The sequence below is a fragment of the Ranitomeya imitator genome, chromosome 1 (genome assembly GCF_032444005.1).
Source record: "Ranitomeya imitator isolate aRanImi1 chromosome 1, aRanImi1.pri, whole genome shotgun sequence".
Classification (NCBI taxonomy): Eukaryota; Metazoa; Chordata; class Amphibia; order Anura; family Dendrobatidae; genus Ranitomeya; species Ranitomeya imitator.
The window spans coordinates 806992223-807011748 of NC_091282.1; the positions used below are offsets into that span (position 1 = coordinate 806992223).

At 43.3% G+C, this 19526-nt stretch overlaps 1 protein-coding gene across 2 annotated transcripts in view; it reads right to left on the minus strand.

The window, feature by feature from the left end:
• PIGG (phosphatidylinositol glycan anchor biosynthesis class G (EMM blood group)) overlaps nt 1–19526 on the minus strand; it is a 196241-nt gene that overhangs the window by 115016 nt on the left and 61699 nt on the right. For both annotated transcript variants that reach the window (XM_069739010.1, XM_069739001.1), the window contains exons 8-9: nt 14275–14556; nt 7134–7582 (exon numbers count right to left, since the gene is read on the minus strand). In XM_069739010.1, coding sequence (XP_069595111.1) covers nt 7134–7582; nt 14275–14556 — 731 coding nt within the window. The remainder of the gene's footprint in view (nt 1–7133; nt 7583–14274; nt 14557–19526) is intronic.

The following is a 19526-nucleotide window of genomic DNA, read 5'->3' on the forward strand; positions in this document are numbered from 1 at the left end:
AAGATTGTGTTACGTTCTTAACTAGCTGGCGGGCTTATACACTTCTTGTGCCTATTAGAACCAGCAGTGTGCTGGTATGGGCTCCCTAGTACCAGATGGGATATACAATTATTGGGATGCTCTTTTACTTATTGAACCACATTTAGCTCCAGGCTTTTTCTAATAGGGAGACATGTTGAGTGGCTGATCACACATGGTTTTTAACTGTGTTTTTGTCCCTTTCATTCTCGTCATGTTGTAACATTGGCTTTTGGCCATTATTTATTGTTATTGAGCCTTTTTGTACCAATTAAACTTTTTTTGATATGATATTACTGATACCTGAGCTCGATTTATTTACTGTATCCACACTATTGAGAGTATAGACTCCTGTCTTTCTTGTAGGTTTATCTTATATTTTGGAGTAGCGTTCAGCACTCTCACTCTAGATCCTGGTGCACAGGATCAGTATTTTCTTAAGTGTTTTCCAATATGTCAGTGGTTGTTAATCTTAATATCCCACGGGGGTCTCGAGTTGAAATGATGCTCAAAATCAAAGTGGAAAATTAAGTTACAAGCTGATCCAACTTCAGTGGAAATGCCTCAAGACATGGAAATGATGCTCCGTAGTGGGTGTGGCCTCCACGTGCCTGTATGATCTCCCTACAATGCCTGGGCATGCTCCTGATGAGGTGGTGGATGGTCTCCTGAGGGATCTCCTATCAGACCTGGAATAAAGCATCAGTCAACTCCTGGACAGTCTGTGGTGCAACGTGACATTGGTGGATGGTGCGAGACATGATGTCCCAGATGTGTTCAATCGGATTCAGGTCTGGGGAACGGGCGGGCCAATCCATAGCTTCAATGCCTTCATCTTGCAGGAACTGCTGACACATTCCAGCCACATGAGGTCTCGCATTGTCCAGCATTAGGAGGAACCTGGGGTCAACAGCACCAGCATATGGTCTCACAAGGGATCTGAGGATCTCATCTCGGTACCTAATAGCAGTGAGGCTACCGGTCATGCTGAAGGATGTTGCAGGCAGATCGCTCTCCGCGGCGTCTCCAGACTCTATCACGTCTGTCACATGTGCTCAGTGTGAACCTGCTTTAATCTGTGAAGAGCACAGGGCGCCTGTGGCGAATTTGCCAATCCTTGTGTTCTGTGGCAAATGCCAAGCGTCCTGCACGGTGTTGGGCTGTGAGCACAACCCCGATCTGCGGATGTCAGGCACTCATACCATCCTCATGGAGTCGGCTTCTAACCGTTTGTGCAGACACATGCACATTTGTGGCCTGCTGGATGTCATTTTGCAGGGCTCTGGCAGTACTCCTCCTGTTCTCCTTGCACAAAGGCTTAGGTAGCGGTCCTGCTGCTGGGCTGTTGCCCTCCTACGGCCCCCTCCACGTCTCCTGATGTACTGCTCTGTCTCCTGGCAGCGCCTCTAGCCTCTGGACACTATGCTGACAGACAGCAAACCTTCTTGCCACAGCTCGCATTGATGTGCCATCCTGGATGAGCTGCACTATCTGAGCCACTTGTGTGGGTTGTAGAGTCCGTCTCATGCTACCACAAGTGTGAAAGCACAACCAACATTCAAAAGTGACCAAAACATCAGCCCGAAAGCATTGGTATTGAGATGTGGTCTGTGGTCCCCACCTGCAGAATCACTCCTTTATTGAGAGTGTCTTGACAATTACCAATAATTTCCATCTGTTGTCTATTCCATTTGCACAACAGCATTGCCAAACCGTGTTGCTTCCAAAGTTGACAGTTTGATTTCACAGAAGTTTGATTCACTCGGAGTTATATTCTGTTGTTTAATTGTTCCCTTTATTTTTTTGAGCAGTATATATATACTAGATGGTGGCCCGATTCTAACGCATCGGTTATTCTAGAATATGCATGTCCACGTAGTATATTGCAGAGCCCATGTAGTATATTGCCTAGCCACGTAGTATATTGCCCAGCCACGTAGTATATTGCCCAGTCACGTAGTATATTGCCCAGTCACGTAGTATATTGCCCAGTCACACAGTATATTGCCCAGTCACGTAGTATATTGCCCAGTCACGTAGTATATTGCCCAGTCACGTAGTATATTGCCCAGCCACGTAGTATATTGCCCAGCCACGTAGTATATTGCCCAGCCACGTAGTATATTGCCCAGTTACATAGTATATTGCCCAGTGACGTAGTATACAGCAGAGCCACGTAGTATATTGCCCAGTGACGTAGTATACAGCACAGAGCCACGTAGTATATTGCACAGAGATGTAGTATACAGCACAGAGCCACGTAGTATATTGGCTAGCCATGTAGTATATTGGCCAGTCACGTATGTCACAGGTTAAAAAACAAAAAATAAAAACATATACTCACCTTCTGAGGGAGCCCTTGTAGTCATGTCGCCTGTGTGCGGTGCACTCGGCAGCTTCTGGTCCCAGGGTTGGTAGCGCAGGACCCGTGATGACATCACGGTCACATGACCGTGACGTCATGGCAGGTCCTTCTTGCGCAGGCCCTGTGATGAGGTCGCGGTCACATGACCGTGACATCATGGCAGGTCCTTGTCGCATACCATCCTTGTCCCCGGAACCTGCCGCTTGGATGGAGCGGTTACCGAAGCGTCGCGAGGAGCGGGAAAGGCGGCGGAAGGTGAGTATATAATGATTTTTTAAATTATTTTTAACATTAGATCCTTTTACTATTGACGCTGCATAGGCAGCATCTATAGTAAAAACTTGGTCACACAGGGTTAATAGCGGCGGTAACGGAGTGCGTTACCCGTGGCATAACGCGGTCCGTTACCGCTGGCATTCACCCTGTGTGAGCGGTGACTGCGGGGAGTATGGAGCGGGCGCTGGGCACTGACTGCAGGGGAGTATGGAGGGACTAATCGGACTGTGGCCGTCGCTGATTGGTCACAGCAGCCATGACAGGCAGCTGGCGAGACCAATCAGCGACTTGGATTCCATGACAGACAGAGGCCGCGACCAATGAATATCCGTGACAGAAAGAAGGACAGACAGAAAGATGGAAGTGACCATTAGACAATTACCGTATATAGTAGATACGTACCACAGTACCAAGTATTATGCATTAATTTCCTTCTATGCAATGTTTTATTCTGCTGGCTGTTAATGAAATCATTTATTATACGGAACACAATTGTGAAGTTGAATGAAATTTATTGGTTATTTTAAATTTTTTGGGAAATTCAAAAACTGAAAAGTGGGGCGTGCAATATTATTCGGCCCTTTTACTTTCAGTGCAGCAAACTCACTCCAGAAGTTTATTGTGGATCTCTGAATTGATCCAATGTTCTCCTAAATGCCTAATGATGATAAATATAATCCACCTGTGTGTAATCAAGTCTCTGTATAAATGTACCTACTCTGTGATAGTCTCAGGGTTCTGTCTGAAGCACAGAAAGCATCATGAAGACCAAGGAACACAACAGGCAGGTCCGTGATACTGTTGTGGAGAAGTTTAAAGCCGGATTTGGATACAAAATGATTTTCAAAACTTTAAACATCCCAAGGAACACTGTGCAAGCAATCATATTGAAATGGAAGGAGTATCATACCACTGCAAATCCACCAAGACCCGGCCGTCCCTCTAAACTTTCATCTCAAACAAGGAGAAGACTGATCAGAGATGCAGCCAAGAGGATCATGATCACTCTGGATGAACTGCAGAGATCTACAGCTGAGGTGGGATAGTTTGTCCATAAGACAACAATCAGTCGTACACTGCACAAATCTGGCTTTTATGGAAGAGTGGCAAGAAGAAAGCCATTTCTCAAAGATATCCATAAAAAGTATTGTTTAATCCCTTCCCGACCTGTGACACAGCGTATGCGTCATGAAAGTCGGTGCCAATCCGACCTGTGACGCATATGCTGTGTCACAGAATGATCGCGTTCCTGCAGGTCGGGTGAAAGGGTTAATTGAAATTTCACCCGACCTGCAGATACAGGGGGGCTTGTACTTGAGCCCGGGGGGGGGGGGATTGCCCCCCGTGGCTACGATCGCTCTGATAGGCTGTTGAAAGTGACTGTTTCACTTTCAATCAGAGCAATCGTAATATTTCACCAATGAAAATTGGTGAAATATTACAATCCAGCCATGGCCAATGCTGCAGTATCATCGGCCACGGCTTGAGACTGCGATCTGCCCCCCCACGACTGACAGTATTTCCTCCCCTCTGTCCTGTCCTCCTTTCCCCTCCGTCCTGTCCTCAGATCCCCCCCCCCCCACACACACACTCCGATCCCACCCCCCGTACCTCCCAAGTCCCGGTGTCCCTCCCGCTGTCCGTCTTCTCCGATGGGCGCTGCACCTGACTGCATAAGCATTCAGCTTTTTTTGTTTTTTTCGTTCAGTATGTGCTGGTATTCATTATGCAAACTAGAGGGCGGGTCAGTGAGGGATCAGTGTCCTGTCAGCAGTCTGCATTATGAATACCTAATCAGAGCACCACATGCACCAGCCCTGCCTTAGGGCACGAGAATCTGATTAACACAAAACTGAAAATAAAGATTAAGGAACAACCACAAGATGGATTTCATCAACCCAGGTATCATTGTATTCAGTATAACAGCACCGACCTGACACTGTGTAAGGCTACTAGGCACAATCCTGCTGACAGGTTACCTTTAAGCCAATCTACAGGCTGGGGTTAATAAGAGGTCTAAGATGACAGCAAAAGACCATCTTCAACAGTTCCCAAGTTGTCATGACAACCCATAAGAACCCCGCTATTGTGATGTTCTTTAATGGGAACCAATGCACACACAGTAGCAATCATGACATTTAAAGAGGAGCTTTCACCAGGTCAAACCAGACCATTATTCTCACTGCTGCCCCCCATGTATACCATTGTTTTGTTTTTAACCCTTTCGCCCCGAAGCCTGTTTTCACCTTCCTGACCAGACCAATTTTTACAATTCTGACCACTGTCACTTCATGAGGTCATAACTCTAGAATGCTTCAACGGATCCCGGTGATTCTGAGACTGTTTTCTCGTAACATATTGTACTTCATGTTAGTGGTAAAATTTATTTGAAATGACTTGCATTTATTTGTTAAACAAACGGAAAATGTTGAAAATTTTGCAATTTTCAAACTTTTAATTTTTATGCCCTTAAATCAGAGAGTGGTGTCAAACAAAACTAGTATTAAATAACATTTCCCACATGTCTACTTTACATCAGCACAATTTTTTTTGTTAGTTTGTAATATGGGTTAAAAGTTGACCAGCGATTTCTAATTTTTACAACAAAATTTGCAAATTTATTTTTTTTTAGGGACCACATCACATTTGAAGTGACTTTGAAGGGCCTATAAGATAGAAAATACCCAAAAGTGACACCATTCTAAAAACTGCACCCACCTCAAGGTGTGCAATACCACATTCAAGAAGTTTATTAACCCTTCAGGTACTTAACGAGAATTTTTGGAATGTGGAAGGAAAAAATTAACATTTATTTTTCTTTCACAAAAATTTTCCTCTAGACCTATTTTTTAAAAGTTTTGCAAGAGTAACAGGAGAAAATGTACCATACAATTTGTTGTGCAATTTCTCCTGAGCACGCCGATACCCCATATATAGGGGAAATATAATGTTTGGGCGCATGGCAGAGCTTGGAAGGGAAGGAGCGCCATTTGACTTTTTGAATGTAAAATTTGCTGGAATTAGCGGACACTATGTCGCGTTTGGAGAGCCCCTGATGTGCCTTAACAGTGAAAACCTCCCACAAGCGACACAATTTTGGAACTAGACCCCTTAGGGAACTTATCTAGATGTATATTGAGCACCTTGAACTCACAGGTGCTTCACAGAAGTTTATAACGTTAAGCTGTAAAAATAAAAAAATCACATTTTCACTAGGGTAACAGGAGAAAATGTACCCCAAAATTTGTTGTGCAATTTCTCCTGAATTCACCGATACCCCATATGTCAGCGAAAACTACTTTTGAGGCACAGTGCAAAGTTTAGAAGGGAAGAAACGTCATATTACACTCCAGATTTTGCAGCACTGGTTTGAGGGTGCCATGTTATATTGGCAGAGCCCCTGAGGTGCCAGAACAGCATAACCACCATAAGTGACCCCATTTTACAAACTAAACATCTCAATGAATTCATCTAGGGGTGCATTGATTATATTGACACCATAGGTGTGTCACAGACTTTTATACCGAGCATGGAAGATAAAATAATTTACATTTTTACCACCAAGATTGTGTGTTAGCCCCAAGTTTTACATTTTCATTCTGAGAAATGGGTAAAAACAGCACCAAAATTTTTGCCACAATTTCTACTGAACGTGGCAATACCCCATATGTAGCTGCACAGTATTGCTTAGCCAAAATACTCACCCGGCTCCCTCGCAGTGTCCTGTCCTCGCCACACCTTCTCCTGTATGAGTGGTCACGTGGTGCCGCTTATTACAGTAATGAATATGCGGCTCCACCCGTATGGGAGGTCGAGCCGCATATTCATGACTAATCGGCGGTCCCACGTGACCGCTCATATAGGAGAAGGTGCGGCAAGGACAGGACGCTGTGAGGGAGCCGTGTGAGTATTTTAGTAACAGCGGGGGGGGGGAGCCACAGGGATCTTTATTTTAAACACGAGGACAAAAAAAAAAATAAAAGGATTTTTCATTTCTTCTTTCCAGCGAACGCTGCTGGAGAGAAGATATGAATGGCGGCTTCAGCACCACGTGGGGGGGACAGCGCTTACAGTAGCGCTGTCTCCTGCACGGCACACGGACTGCACACGGACAGCGTCCGTGTGTGGTACATGCTCTACACGGACCCATTGACTTTAATGGGTCCGTGTAATCCGTGCGTTCCCACGAACACGGACATGTCTCCGTGTTTTGCACACGGACACACGATCCGTGAAAACACGCTGACATGTGCAGTAACACATGCTTTCAATGTGTCTACGTTAGTCAGTGTCTCCGGTACGTGAGGAAACTGTCACCTCATGTACCGGAGCCACTGACGTGTGAAGCAGGCCTTAGGGGTCCCCCATGGGAAACAAGTCACAATCAATTGTGCATTGTATGACCTATGTCCCACAACCCAATAATCAATACACTAAAGAAGCTAGAAAGAAAACACACATATTGTATAGTTACCTTGTCAGCCAGTGGCCAAAATCAGATCGGTGTATCCACTGAATTCCAGTCTGATTCAAGGGACGTAATAAACGACAACATATGAGGATAACACCAGGACTTGTCAATGCAATCCATTTTTCATTGTCTTTAATAAAACGTTCTAAAATTGTTGACCGGACTTCTCTTAACTCCTTTTTGTGTGCATCATAAATTTCATTAATGTAAACATCTCCTTGTGGCTCATGGTCTAAGTCTGTAGTGCTCATTTTAATTATTTTTCTTAGAAGAAAGTATTTTCTACATATTTCTTGAGATAAAGCAAGACACAAGGTATTGACAAGGAAATACCAGGTTTGATGTTCCTCCTCAATAAAGCTACTAGCCCCCATACTTAAAACATGTCCAAGTGTCCCCACCAACAGAAGAAGGTCTAGTTCTGACCATGTTGAGATGTTGGAGTTTGTTTTCTGAAAAACATATAATCATCACAAATATTAAAGAAAGAACGGTTGTAAGTTTCTACAGAGACCATACACAAACCAAAAATTATTAAAATCAATTGTACTATATGTTATGGCACTAAAAATACTTATTCAACTCTTGAGCTTTAAACTATAGTTTACAACTTAAAAAGGTTCTCGTAACATCACCAATGGTTAAAATTGCAGTGTTTGTAAATACTAGCAACTTGGCAAACTACATCTTATAAAAAATCCTCTTGGTTCTCAAAAACAGAGGGATTGCTAACTGTATGTTGCCTAGGTTACCGACTTTTGTGCAGTAAATAGGTGAAAGAACATGTAAGTGCTGATCTAATGCTGTCTAGGATCACTGGAGCACACTCCTGCTTCAGCATCGGAAAGTGCACAATTCAGGCTAGTGGGGCAGCTAGTCTAAATTGTAAATCTTCTGGAGCGTAGAGCCCAAACAGGAAGCCAGATGCCTGGGTATCGAAGCATTCCTGAAGATGAAATTTAAGAACAACCCTTCAGTCCACTTTTATAAAAATTTATTTTAATGCCCATGGTAGTGGAAGACAACAAAAACCAGAAAACTATACCTCACTGCCATGTATACACTTCTATCACAACGCAGCTACCAAGTTGTCACAGTCATAATTCTCAGGACATGACATGGGTGCGACTGCAAGGGGTTAATCTATTTCCACTCAGGCTGCAAAAGGAATACAAAGCAGACCCCAACACGGTCCACACACCCCAGATACATAACACACTGCCTCCATTCATTAAATCCACACTGCTGTCCAACAGTCAAAAGCCACACATTCTCTGAGCACACAAAGATCAAGTTTATTCAAGTTTTAAGCTTTAACATAAAATGTAAAGAGCTTACAGGAAAATTAGTAAAAAAAAAAAAAAAAAAATGACAAAGATGACACATGCACGAGTAAGCAATTCTAACAGCGAACCTGTCAGCAGGTTTGGCCGATATGAGATACGGCCACCACCTGTGAGGCTATACAACATAATAGGATGCACCCAACCCGATCTGTAAGAAGAAAAAGACCTTTTATAATACTCATCTGCAGGGCTGTCCGGTACGAGGGGTGTCTATGTTCTTGGTCCAGCACCTCCCATCTTCTAACGATCGCTGTCGTACTTGCTTTTTGTGTCGATGACGCGTCCCTACTTCATCCAACAGTCTCCCTGGCATCGAGCTCCTGCGCAGGCGTACTTCTGTTGAGGGAAGAGCAAAGTACTGCAGTGCACAGGTGCCAGGAATGATCAAAGAGCCCTGGCACATGCACACTGCAGTACTTTGCTCTTCCCTCAACAGAAGTACGCCTGCGTAGGAGCTCGATGCAGGGGAGACTGTAGATATCGTAAGAAGATGGGAGGTGCCGGTCCAAGAACATTGTCTGACTGTCTGATTTAAGCCCACTTTGAGGAGAGATACGTACTATTCAATTCTATTTAAGGATTATGGAGGCCACTGTGCTCTTAGGCACCTTGAGTACTGCAGAAATTCTGTTGTAACCTTGGCCAGATCTGTGCCTTGCCACAATTCTGTCTCTGAGCTCCTTGGTCAGTTCCTTTGACCTCATGATTCTCATTTGGTCTGACGTGCACTGTGAGCTGTGTGGTCTTATATAGACAGATGTGTGCCTTTGCAAATCAAGTCCTATCAGTTTAATTAAACACAGCTGGACTCCAATTAAGGAGTAGAACCATCTCAAGGAGGATCACAAGGAAATGGACAGTATGTGACTTAATTATGAGTGTCTGAGCAAAGGGTCTGAATACTTATAACCATGTGATATTTCAGTTTTTCTTTATTAAATTTGCAAAAATTTCTACATTTGTTTTTTTTTTTTACAGCCAAGATGGGGTGCAGAGTGTACATTAATGAGAAAACAAATGAACTTTTTTGAACTTACCAAATGGCTGCAATGAAGCAAAGAGTGAAAAACTTAAAGGGATCTGAATACTTTCTGTACCCACTGTTATATATATACAGAAATGTAGAAATCTTTGCAAATTTATTAAAAGAGAAAAACTGAAATATCACATGGTCATAAGTATTCAGACCCTGAATATATATATATATATATATATATATATATATATATATATATACATACACACTGTATATACACATACACAAACATGGAACTAGAATCTGCTGACAGAATGTACAGGGTGGGCCATTTATATGGATACACCTAAATAAAATGGGAATGGTTGGTGATATCAACTTCCTGTTTGTGGCTCATTAGTATATGGGAGGGGGAAAACTTTTCAAGATGGGTGGTGACCATGGCGGCCATTTTGGATACAAGTTTATTTTTTCCAATGGGAAGAGGGTCATGTGACATCAAAATTATTGCGAATTTCACAAGAAAAACAATGGTGTGCTTGGTTTTAACGTAACTTTATTCTTTCATGAGTTATTTACAAGTTTAAGACCACTTATAAAATGTGTTCAAAGTACTGCCCATTGTGTTAGATTGTCAACGCAACCCTCTTCTCCCACTCTTGACACACTGATAGCAACACCGCAGAAGAAATGCTAGCACAGGCTTCCAGTATCTGTTGTTTCAGATGCTGCACATCTCTAGCATCCTCTCAGCATAGACAATTGCCTTCAGATGACCCCAAAGTTAAAAGTCTAAGGGGGTCAGATCAGTAATCCTTGGTGGCCATTCAACTGGCCCACAACGACCAATCCACTTTCAAGGAAACTGTTCATGTAGGAATGCTCGGACCTGATACCCATAATGTGGTGGTCTATGCTGTGAAGATACGAGATGTGCAGCATCTGAAACAACGGATACTGGAAGTCAGTGCTAGCATTTCTTCTGCGGTGTTGATATCACTGTGTCAAGAGTGGGGGAAAAGGGTTGCATTGACAATCCAGCACAATGGGCAGCGCTTTGAACACATTTTATAAGTGGTCATAAACTTGTAAATAACTCATGAAAGAAAAAAGTTATGTTAAAACCAAGCACACCATTGTTTTTCTTGTGAAATTCTCAATAAGTTTGACTTTAGCATGATGTCTCTGGGGGTCTTAGACCTCAAGTATTCTTCCAATTCTTCGACCCATAAATGCATAGATCGAGCCACCGATGTTGCCGCGATGTTAGCCCAGATTATGGCTGCCGATGTTTCCCAGGTTATCTTTAGGAGACCGTCCGCCTTCCGTTCCATGGGTCTTTCAGGATGGAGGACTCTTCAAACGGGACTGAGGTTCTCTTTGCCACTTTGGCTACTCTAACATCGATCTTAGGGATATTGTCCCAGGCTTTGATGTCTTCTGGCTGAAAGGGTAGGCGAAGTTTGAAGTCTCTAGGAACGACCCGTCTTTTTTCCGCATCCTCCCATTCCTCCATAATCATTGAACGAATGTGGCTGTTGACTGTGAATACTCTATTTCTCTGGGATCGTAAACCCCCAAACATCTCGTTCTGTACAGAGAGGGGTTTTGGGGTTTCCTCCACCTGCATGGTATTTTGTACCGCATGGAGGAGATGATCCGTGTCCTTGGAGGAAAAGAGATATTTCTTCCCTCCCTCTGCTAGGTCAGTAAATACTTTCCCTTCTTCTTGGTCTTTTACGGGACCCACCCTGGGATTCAGGCTGTGGGGTATGAGCGTGTACTATCCCAGAAACGGATACCTGGACCTCTTCTTTGCTGTCGGACATGAGGTCCATAATCAGAGAATTCTGCTCTTTTCTGATAATTTTTGAAGTGCAGGGTTAGCATAGGGGTTTCTGCCAGGTATCTGGTAGTTTGACGTTATAGATAGCACATCTTCTACCCTTTCCTGACTTCTTACTATCCTTCTTAGGTGTTGCCGAGACAGCTGATCCAGCTGCTTCACCAACAGTTTATTTGTTTCCTGTAGTGCTAGCTGCTACTGTTGCAAGACTTGAACCAGGTGTTTGATCAGCTCCTCCATGCAGTCCGACGTCGCTTCCTGGCTTATAGTCACTTCCACCCAAGACATGAAGTTTGTCTACAATCGTAACAGGTTCTTCCTAGGGAAGTTGTCCACACTTCTAGCACCATCTTTGGTAGATCGACTCACTCATTTAAGTTCTCAACTAGTTTATCAAAAAGTACTGCATAAACCAGTCCAAAATTAGGTAAACACACACGGCATAATGGGAAAAACAAAATGGCCTACAGTACTTTTTGTGTGGCTGCGAGGATCTGCCCACTCAGAGGAACAAAAACAAAGGAACAGTTCTCTTTAAAACGAGAAGAGTTCTGGAGAGCTCATCTCCAGAAACACCGAACACTGAATTAGTCCAAAGGGTCCACATTTACCTTCTGGACCACACCCAGAGGGAGGAGATATGGTTTACAGCCTCCCACCCATTCCTCAACTGTCCACAAAAACTCAACCCTTAACAGTGTGCTGGAGCATTTTTCCAGGTTCATATCACTGAGGCTAACATTCGAAGTGACACACATCTCCCCCCCTCAGTATTTTACCATGACCTTCTCACAGCATTAGATTAGACTTACATTTAAGAGAATAATCCATCTGAATTTATGATAAACCTTCACTCTGATTGGGATAGCTCAATTGTTTGACTAGCCCCACCTGAAAAAGCCTTAGGCTACGTTCACATTAGCGTTGCGCGACGCGTGCGTCGTTTTCCGACGAAAATCGGACGCACAGAAAATGCTACATGTAGCGTTTTCTTGCGTCCGACGCTAGCGTCGGAAACGACGCACGTGGCGAAAAATGCCACCAAAACGACGCACGCGTCCCCTATGTTAAACATAGGGGCGCGTCGCCGCTGCGTCGCCGGCGCAACAGCGACGCACATTGGCGGAACGCCAATGTGAACGTAGCCTTACTGAGGCGTAGCTGAAGGGCAGTATTCACAGCGATAATGTGGAGTAGTTAGACTAATAAAGGTTTAGTGGACAACAAAGAAAACATTGTGGTGCACTTCAACCACAAAATGAAAACAAACATGAGGCCTTGACCCAAGTACAATCATGATACCCTGTGCAGCCATGAAAGGAGGCAAACTGAACTCAAACCATGAGACATAGCCAATACAGCCTAGTCAATGAAAACAAAAATTATGGCTGATGTAAAGAGAGGGGGTTAAGGGCCTCTTACAACATTTAGCCACAAGATTACTAGCCCTCTATAAAAGACCAGTCACCAGATTAGTGGACAGTTTTTGCTCTTATTTTATTCCCACTTCTTCCCAGTGTATCTTTTTTATACGGTTTCAAAGAAATCGGCCTTTATATTTAGTCCTAATTTTTATGGCTTTACTAAGAGGCATGATGTCTTTAGGCTGCTCTGCCTAATTACGCTCTGAGCAACGTCTCCTTTTTAGTGTTTAAAAAATTAACCACTAGCTAAAAAGGCCCAAATCTCTGGAACCGTAAGAAGGATTTAAAAAAAAAAAAATACTGGATGCAGAAGGTATAAATAAGAGTAAAATTAGACCACTTTTGATCGGTCCTCTTTAATGTCATCAATTTTAGATACAACTTTCTGTGTTGAATAATGTCTCAATATGTTTTACAGCTGTCAGAGCTCCATTTTACACAAAACTTCAAATTACCAGCATAGAAAGGTAAATGAGAATACTGTCTATCTGCATCAGTTAAATGAGGAAGCTAACCACATTCTATATACAACCTGAGATCAATAGTAATACATTATGCAGCAAGCGGTCCTACTGGCAGCTGCAAGAAGAGAAAAAACGATGAATTAAAAGGGCATTTCCATTTAGAAAAATGATGGCATATCACTTGGACATGCCATCACTTTATCTTTGGTGAGAACACCACCAATCCTAATAATAAAGAGGCTGCAACAAAGAAACTGGCTCTGCATCTCATTCACGATTTTTCACCCACAGCCGAGGTCAAGCCATCTTAGGCTTCTTTCACACTAGCGTCGGAATCTCCCCGTCGCAATGCGTCGGGGAGAGATTCCGACGCTAGCGTTTAGCGCATTGCACAATGGAGGCAGCGGATGCATTTCTCCGGCGCATCCGCTGCCCCATTGTAAGGTGCGGGGAGGTGGGGGCGGAGTTCCGGCCACGCATGCGCGGTCGGAAAAAGTGGTCCGTCAGGAGCAAAAACGTTACATGTAGCGTTTTTTGCTCCAGACGGTCAGCAGAAGCACGACGCATCCGTCGCTCGACGGATGCGACGTGTGGCAATCCGTCGCAAATGCGTCGTCAATACAAGTCTATGGGGAAAAAACGCATCCTGCAAGCACTTTTGCAGGATGCGTTTTTTTTGCAAAACGACGCATTGTGACGGATTGCAGAAAACGCTAGTGTGAAAGTAGCCTTAGGTGCAGAGACTTGAAGAGAATTCCCTCTCAAATAAAAGGAGGGCAGCTGCAGATCCGGGAGTGCCAATATGCAATCTTACAACAGTGATGCTGCCCTTTCATACCCTGGATTGGAGTGTCTCAAAGGTCAGACATAGTATATCAAAATGTTACATTGCGAGTCTGAACATTTATGAGAGCATACTGGGTTCCGTAATTGTCAAATTTAATCCAGACAAATCAGTTCACTATTTAGCTGGTGGAATGGAGCAAACCACAGTATATATATTCCCACAAGTAAAACACAAAACAGTCTAATCAATTTCTGCAACAGCACAATATATTGCATTTCGGCATTATGGTAACTTTACCTACCTCATTAGATGATTTATGTTTTAAAATAATCTTTCCTAAAACCGACAGAAGAATACAAAGAAGAGCTGATATGAGAACCATAATGGCCATCGCCATCATCCATGATATGCTGCAGAAGAAGCACATGTTTTCACTTGATGTGCATACAATGACATGAATGGCACCAAGCACAAGACACATCATATAAAAGAAGAGGGAGAAGACTGGTGAGGCTAACGGCAAATCAAACTCAGCCATGCTGCTAAAAGCACTTGGAATGCTGAGTATAAGAAGAACGAACATCTGCAAAAAAAAAAATGAAAAGAAAATGTTATCCTAAATAAATACATGAGCTGTATAAGAACTATAAAAAAAAACAGTTCGATTAACAGAAATGACATATTGTGGAATACTATACTTCTAGATATTATGGTTAGGCTACATTCACACATCCGTGTGACACATCCGTTCGTGTTAAGTTTGATTTTTTTTTCTCACACAGTACAATGACCTATAGAATTTTACTGACCCATACACACAACAGTTTTAAAAATGGATCCGTTTCTCCAGCCAGCGAAGCATCTGTTTTGCGGACCAGACTCGGCCACTGAAGTTTATCGTGTAGGGATGTTACTCAGTAGGGTGCGTCAGGAGGCGTTTCAATTTCTAACCCCTTAACAACTACTGATACGCCTTTTAACGGTGGTGGTGAAGGGCCTTATTCCTCAGCGCTGCGGAATAAGAGTATAGCACCGCCAAGCGGTGCTGACACCCCGCTGTGACAGCTGACACCCTGCAGTATCAGACCCAGCCAGTTTTGCGACTGATCGGGGTCAATTAACCCCTTAAATACCACTGTCAATCGAGACAGCGATATTTAAGTTGTTACAAGGGGGTCACATGACCCACTTAGTAATCATCGGACCCCCACGATGAAAATCGAAGGTCCCAATGGTAACCATGGTACCCTGAGGTCATGTGATGACCCCAGGGTACGGTGGTCTGTGAGATCCAGCAATAAGCATGAGTACAGTAGTGTATGAGACAAGGGATCAGAATAAAAATAGTACATGTCCCACAGTGGGAGTAATAATAATACTTTTTATATAGCGCTAACATATTCTGCAGCGCTTTACAGTTTTGCACACATTATCAACGCTGTCCCAGATAGGGAATTTATATTGTGAGCCCTATCAGTATGTCTTTGGAGTGTGGGAGGAAAATGGAGTACCCAGAAGAAAACCACGCAAACACGGGGAAACATACAGTTGTGGCCAAAAGTATTGACACCCCAGCAATTCTGTCAGATAATACTCAGTTTCTTCCTGAAAATTATTGCAAACACAAATTCTTTGTTATTATTATCTTCATTTAACCCCTTCATGACCCAGCCTATTTTGACCTTAATGACCTGGCCGTTTTTTGCAATTCTGACCAGTGTCCCTTTATGAGGTAATAACTCAGGAACGCTTCAACGGATCCTAGCGGTTCTGAGATTGTTTTTTCGTGACATATTGGGCTTCATGTTAGTGGTAAATTTAGGTCAATAAATTCTGCGTTTATTTGTGATAAAAACGGAAATTTGGCGAAAATTTTGAAAATTTCGCAATTTTCACATTTTGAATTTTTATTCTGTTAAACCAGAGAGTTATGTGACACAAAATAGTTAATAAATAACATTTCCCACATGTATACTTTACACCAGCACAATTTTGGAAACAACATTTTTTTTTGCTAGGAAGTTATAAGAGTTAAAATTTGACCAGCGATTTCTCATTTTTACAACGAAATTTACAAAACCATTTTTTTTAGGGACCACCTCACATTTGAAGTCAGTTTGAGGGGTCTATATGGATGAAAATACCCAAAAGTGACACCATTCTAAAAAATGCACCCCTCAAGGTGCTCAAAACCACATTCAAGAAGTTTTTTAACCCTTCAGGTGCTTCACAGCAGCAGAAGCAACATGGAAGGAAAAAATGAACATTTAACTTTTTAGTCACAAAAATTATCTTTTAGCAACATTTTTTTTATTTTCCCAATGGTACAAGGAGAAACTGAACCACGAAAGTTGTTGTCCAATTTGTCCTGAGTACGCTGATACCTCATATGTGGGGGTAAACCAATGTTTGGGCGCACGGCAGGGCTTGGAAGGGAAGGAGCGCCATTTGACTTTTTGAATGAAAAATTGGCTCCACTCTTTAGCGGACACCATGTCACGTTTGGAGAGCCCCCGTGTGCCTAAAAATTGGAGCTCCCCCACACGTGACCCCATTTTGGAAACTAGACGCCCCAAGGAACTTATCTAGATGCATAGTGAGAACTTTGAACCCCCGGGGGCTTCACAAATTGATCCGTAAAAATGAAAAAGTACTTTTTTTTCACAAAAAAATTCTTTTAGCCTCAATTTTTTTCATTTTCACATGGGCAACAGGATAAAATGGATCCTAAAATTTGTTGGACAATTTCTCATGAGTACACCGATACCTCACATGTGGAGGTAAACCACTGTTTGGGCACATGGTAAGGTTCGGAAGGGAAGGAGCGCCATTTGACTCTTTGAATGAAAAATTATCTCCATCGTTAGCGGACACCATGTCGTGTTTGGAGAGCCCCCGTGTGCCTAAACATTGGAGCTCCCCCACAAATGACCCCATTTTGGAAACTAGACCCCCCAAGGAACTTATCTAGATGCATATTGAGCACTTTAAACCCTCAGGTGCTTCACAAATTGATCTGTAAAAATGAAAAAGTACTTTTTTTTTTCACAAAAAAATTCTTTTCGCCTCAGTTTTTCATTTTCACATGGGCAATAGGATAAAATGAATCCTAAAATTTGTTGGGCAATTTCTCCCGAGTACGCCGATACCTCATATGTGGGGGTAAACCACTGTTTGGGCACACGGCAGGGCTCGGAAGGGAAGGCGCGCCATTTGACTTTTTGAATGGAAAATTAGCTCCAATTGTTAGCGGACACCATGTCGCGTTTAGAGAGCCCCTGTGTGCCTATGCATTGGAGCTCCCCCACAAGTGACCCCATTTTGGAAACTAGACCCCCCAAGGAACTTATCTAGATGCATATTGAGCACTTTAAACCCCCAGGTGCTTCACAGAAGTTTATAATGCAGAGCCATGAAAATAAAAAATAATTTTTCTTTCCTCAAAAATGATTTTTAGCCTGGAATTTCCTATTTTGCCAAGGGTAATAGGAGAAATTGGACCGCAAATGTTGTTGTCCAGTTTGTCCTGAGTACGCTGATACCCCATATGTGGGGGTAAACCACTGTTTGGGCGCACGGCAGGGCTCGGAAGGGAAGGCACGCCAATTGGCTTTTTAAATGGAAAATTAGCTCCAATCATTAGCGGACACCATGTCACGTTTGGAGAGCCCCTGTGTGCCTAAACATTGGAGATCCCCCACATATGACCCCATTTTGGAAACTAGACCCCCAAAGGAACTAATCTAGATGTGTGGTGAGGACTTTGAACTTCCAAGTGCTTCACAGAAGTTTATAACGCAGAGCCATGAAAATAAAATAAAAATTTTATTTTCTCTAAAATGATCTTTTAGCCTGCAATTTATTATTTTCCCAAGGGTAACAGGAGAAATTTGACCCCAAAAGTTGTTGTACAGTTTCTCCTGAGTACGCTGATACCCCATATGTGGGGGTAAACCACAGTTTGGGCACATGTCGGGGCTCGGAAGTCAAGTAGTGACATTTTGAAATGCAGACTTTGATGGAATGCTCTGCGGGCGTTACGTTGCGTTTGCAGAGCCCCTGATGTGGCTAAACAGTAGAAACCCCCCACAAGTGACCCCATTTTAGAAACTAGACCCCGAAAGGAACTTATCTAGATGTGAGGTGAGCACTTTGAACCCCCAAGTGCTTCACAGAAGTTTATAACACAGAGCAGTGAAAATAATAAATACGTTTTCTTTCCTCAAAAATAATTTTTTAGCCCAGAATTTTTTATTTTCCCAAGGGTTACAGGAGAAATTGGACCCCAAAAGTTGTTGTCCAGTTTCTCCTGAGTACGCTGATACCCCATATGTGGGGGTAAACCACTGTTTGGGCACACGTCGGGGCTCAGAAGGGAAGTAGTGACTTTTGAAATGCAGACTTTGATGGAATGGTCTGCGGGCGTCACGTTGCGTTTGCAGAGCCCCTGGTGTGCCTAAACAGTAGAAACCCCCCACAAGTGACCCCATTTTGGAAACTAGACCCCCCAAGGAACTTATCTAGATATGTGGTGAGCACTTTGAACCCCCAAGTGCTTCACAGACGTTTACAACGCAGAGCCGTGAAAATAAAAAATCATTTTTCTTTCCTCAAAAATGATGTTTTAGCAAGCAATTTTTTATTTTCTCAAGGGTAACAGGAGAAATTGGACCCCAGTAATTGTTGCCCAGTTTGTCCTGAGTACGCTGATACCCCATATGTGGGGGTAAACCACTGTTTGGGCACATGTCGGGGCTCGGAAGTCAAGTAGTGACGTTTTGAAATGCAGACTTTGATGGAATGGTCTGCGGGCGTCACGTTGCGTTTGCAGAGCCCCTGGTGTGCCTAAACAGTAGAAACCCCCCACAAGTGACCCCATTTTGGAAACTAGACCCCCCAAGGAACTTATCTAGATATGTGGTGAGCACTTTGAACCCCCAAGTGCTTCACAGACGTTTACAACGCAGAGCCGTGAAAATAAAAAATCATTTTACTTTCCTCAAAAATGATGTTTTAGCAAGCAATTTTTTATTTTCTCAAGGGTAACAGGAGAAATTGGACCCCAGTAATTGTTGCCCAGTTTGTCCTGAGTACACTGATACCCCATATGTGGGGGTAAACCACTGTTTGGGCACACGTCGGGGCTCGGAAGGGAAGGAGCACCATTTGACTTTTTGAATAAAAGATTGGCTGGAATCAATGGTGGCGCCATGTTGCGTTTGGAGACCCCCTGATGTGCCTAAACAGTGGAAACCCCTCAATTCTTACGCCAACACACCCCTAACCCTTATCCCAACTGTAGCCGTAACCCTAACCACAACCCTAACCGCAACACACCCCTAACCACAACCCTAACCCCAACACACCCCTAACCCTAACCACAACCCTAATTCCAACCCAACCCTAACCCTAAGGCTATGTACCCACGTTGCGGATTCGTGTGAGATTTTTCCGCACCATTTTTGAAAAATCCGCGGGTAAAAGGCACTGCGTTTTACCTGCGGATTTCACCTGCGGATTCCTATTGAGGAATAGGTGTAAAACGCTGCGGAA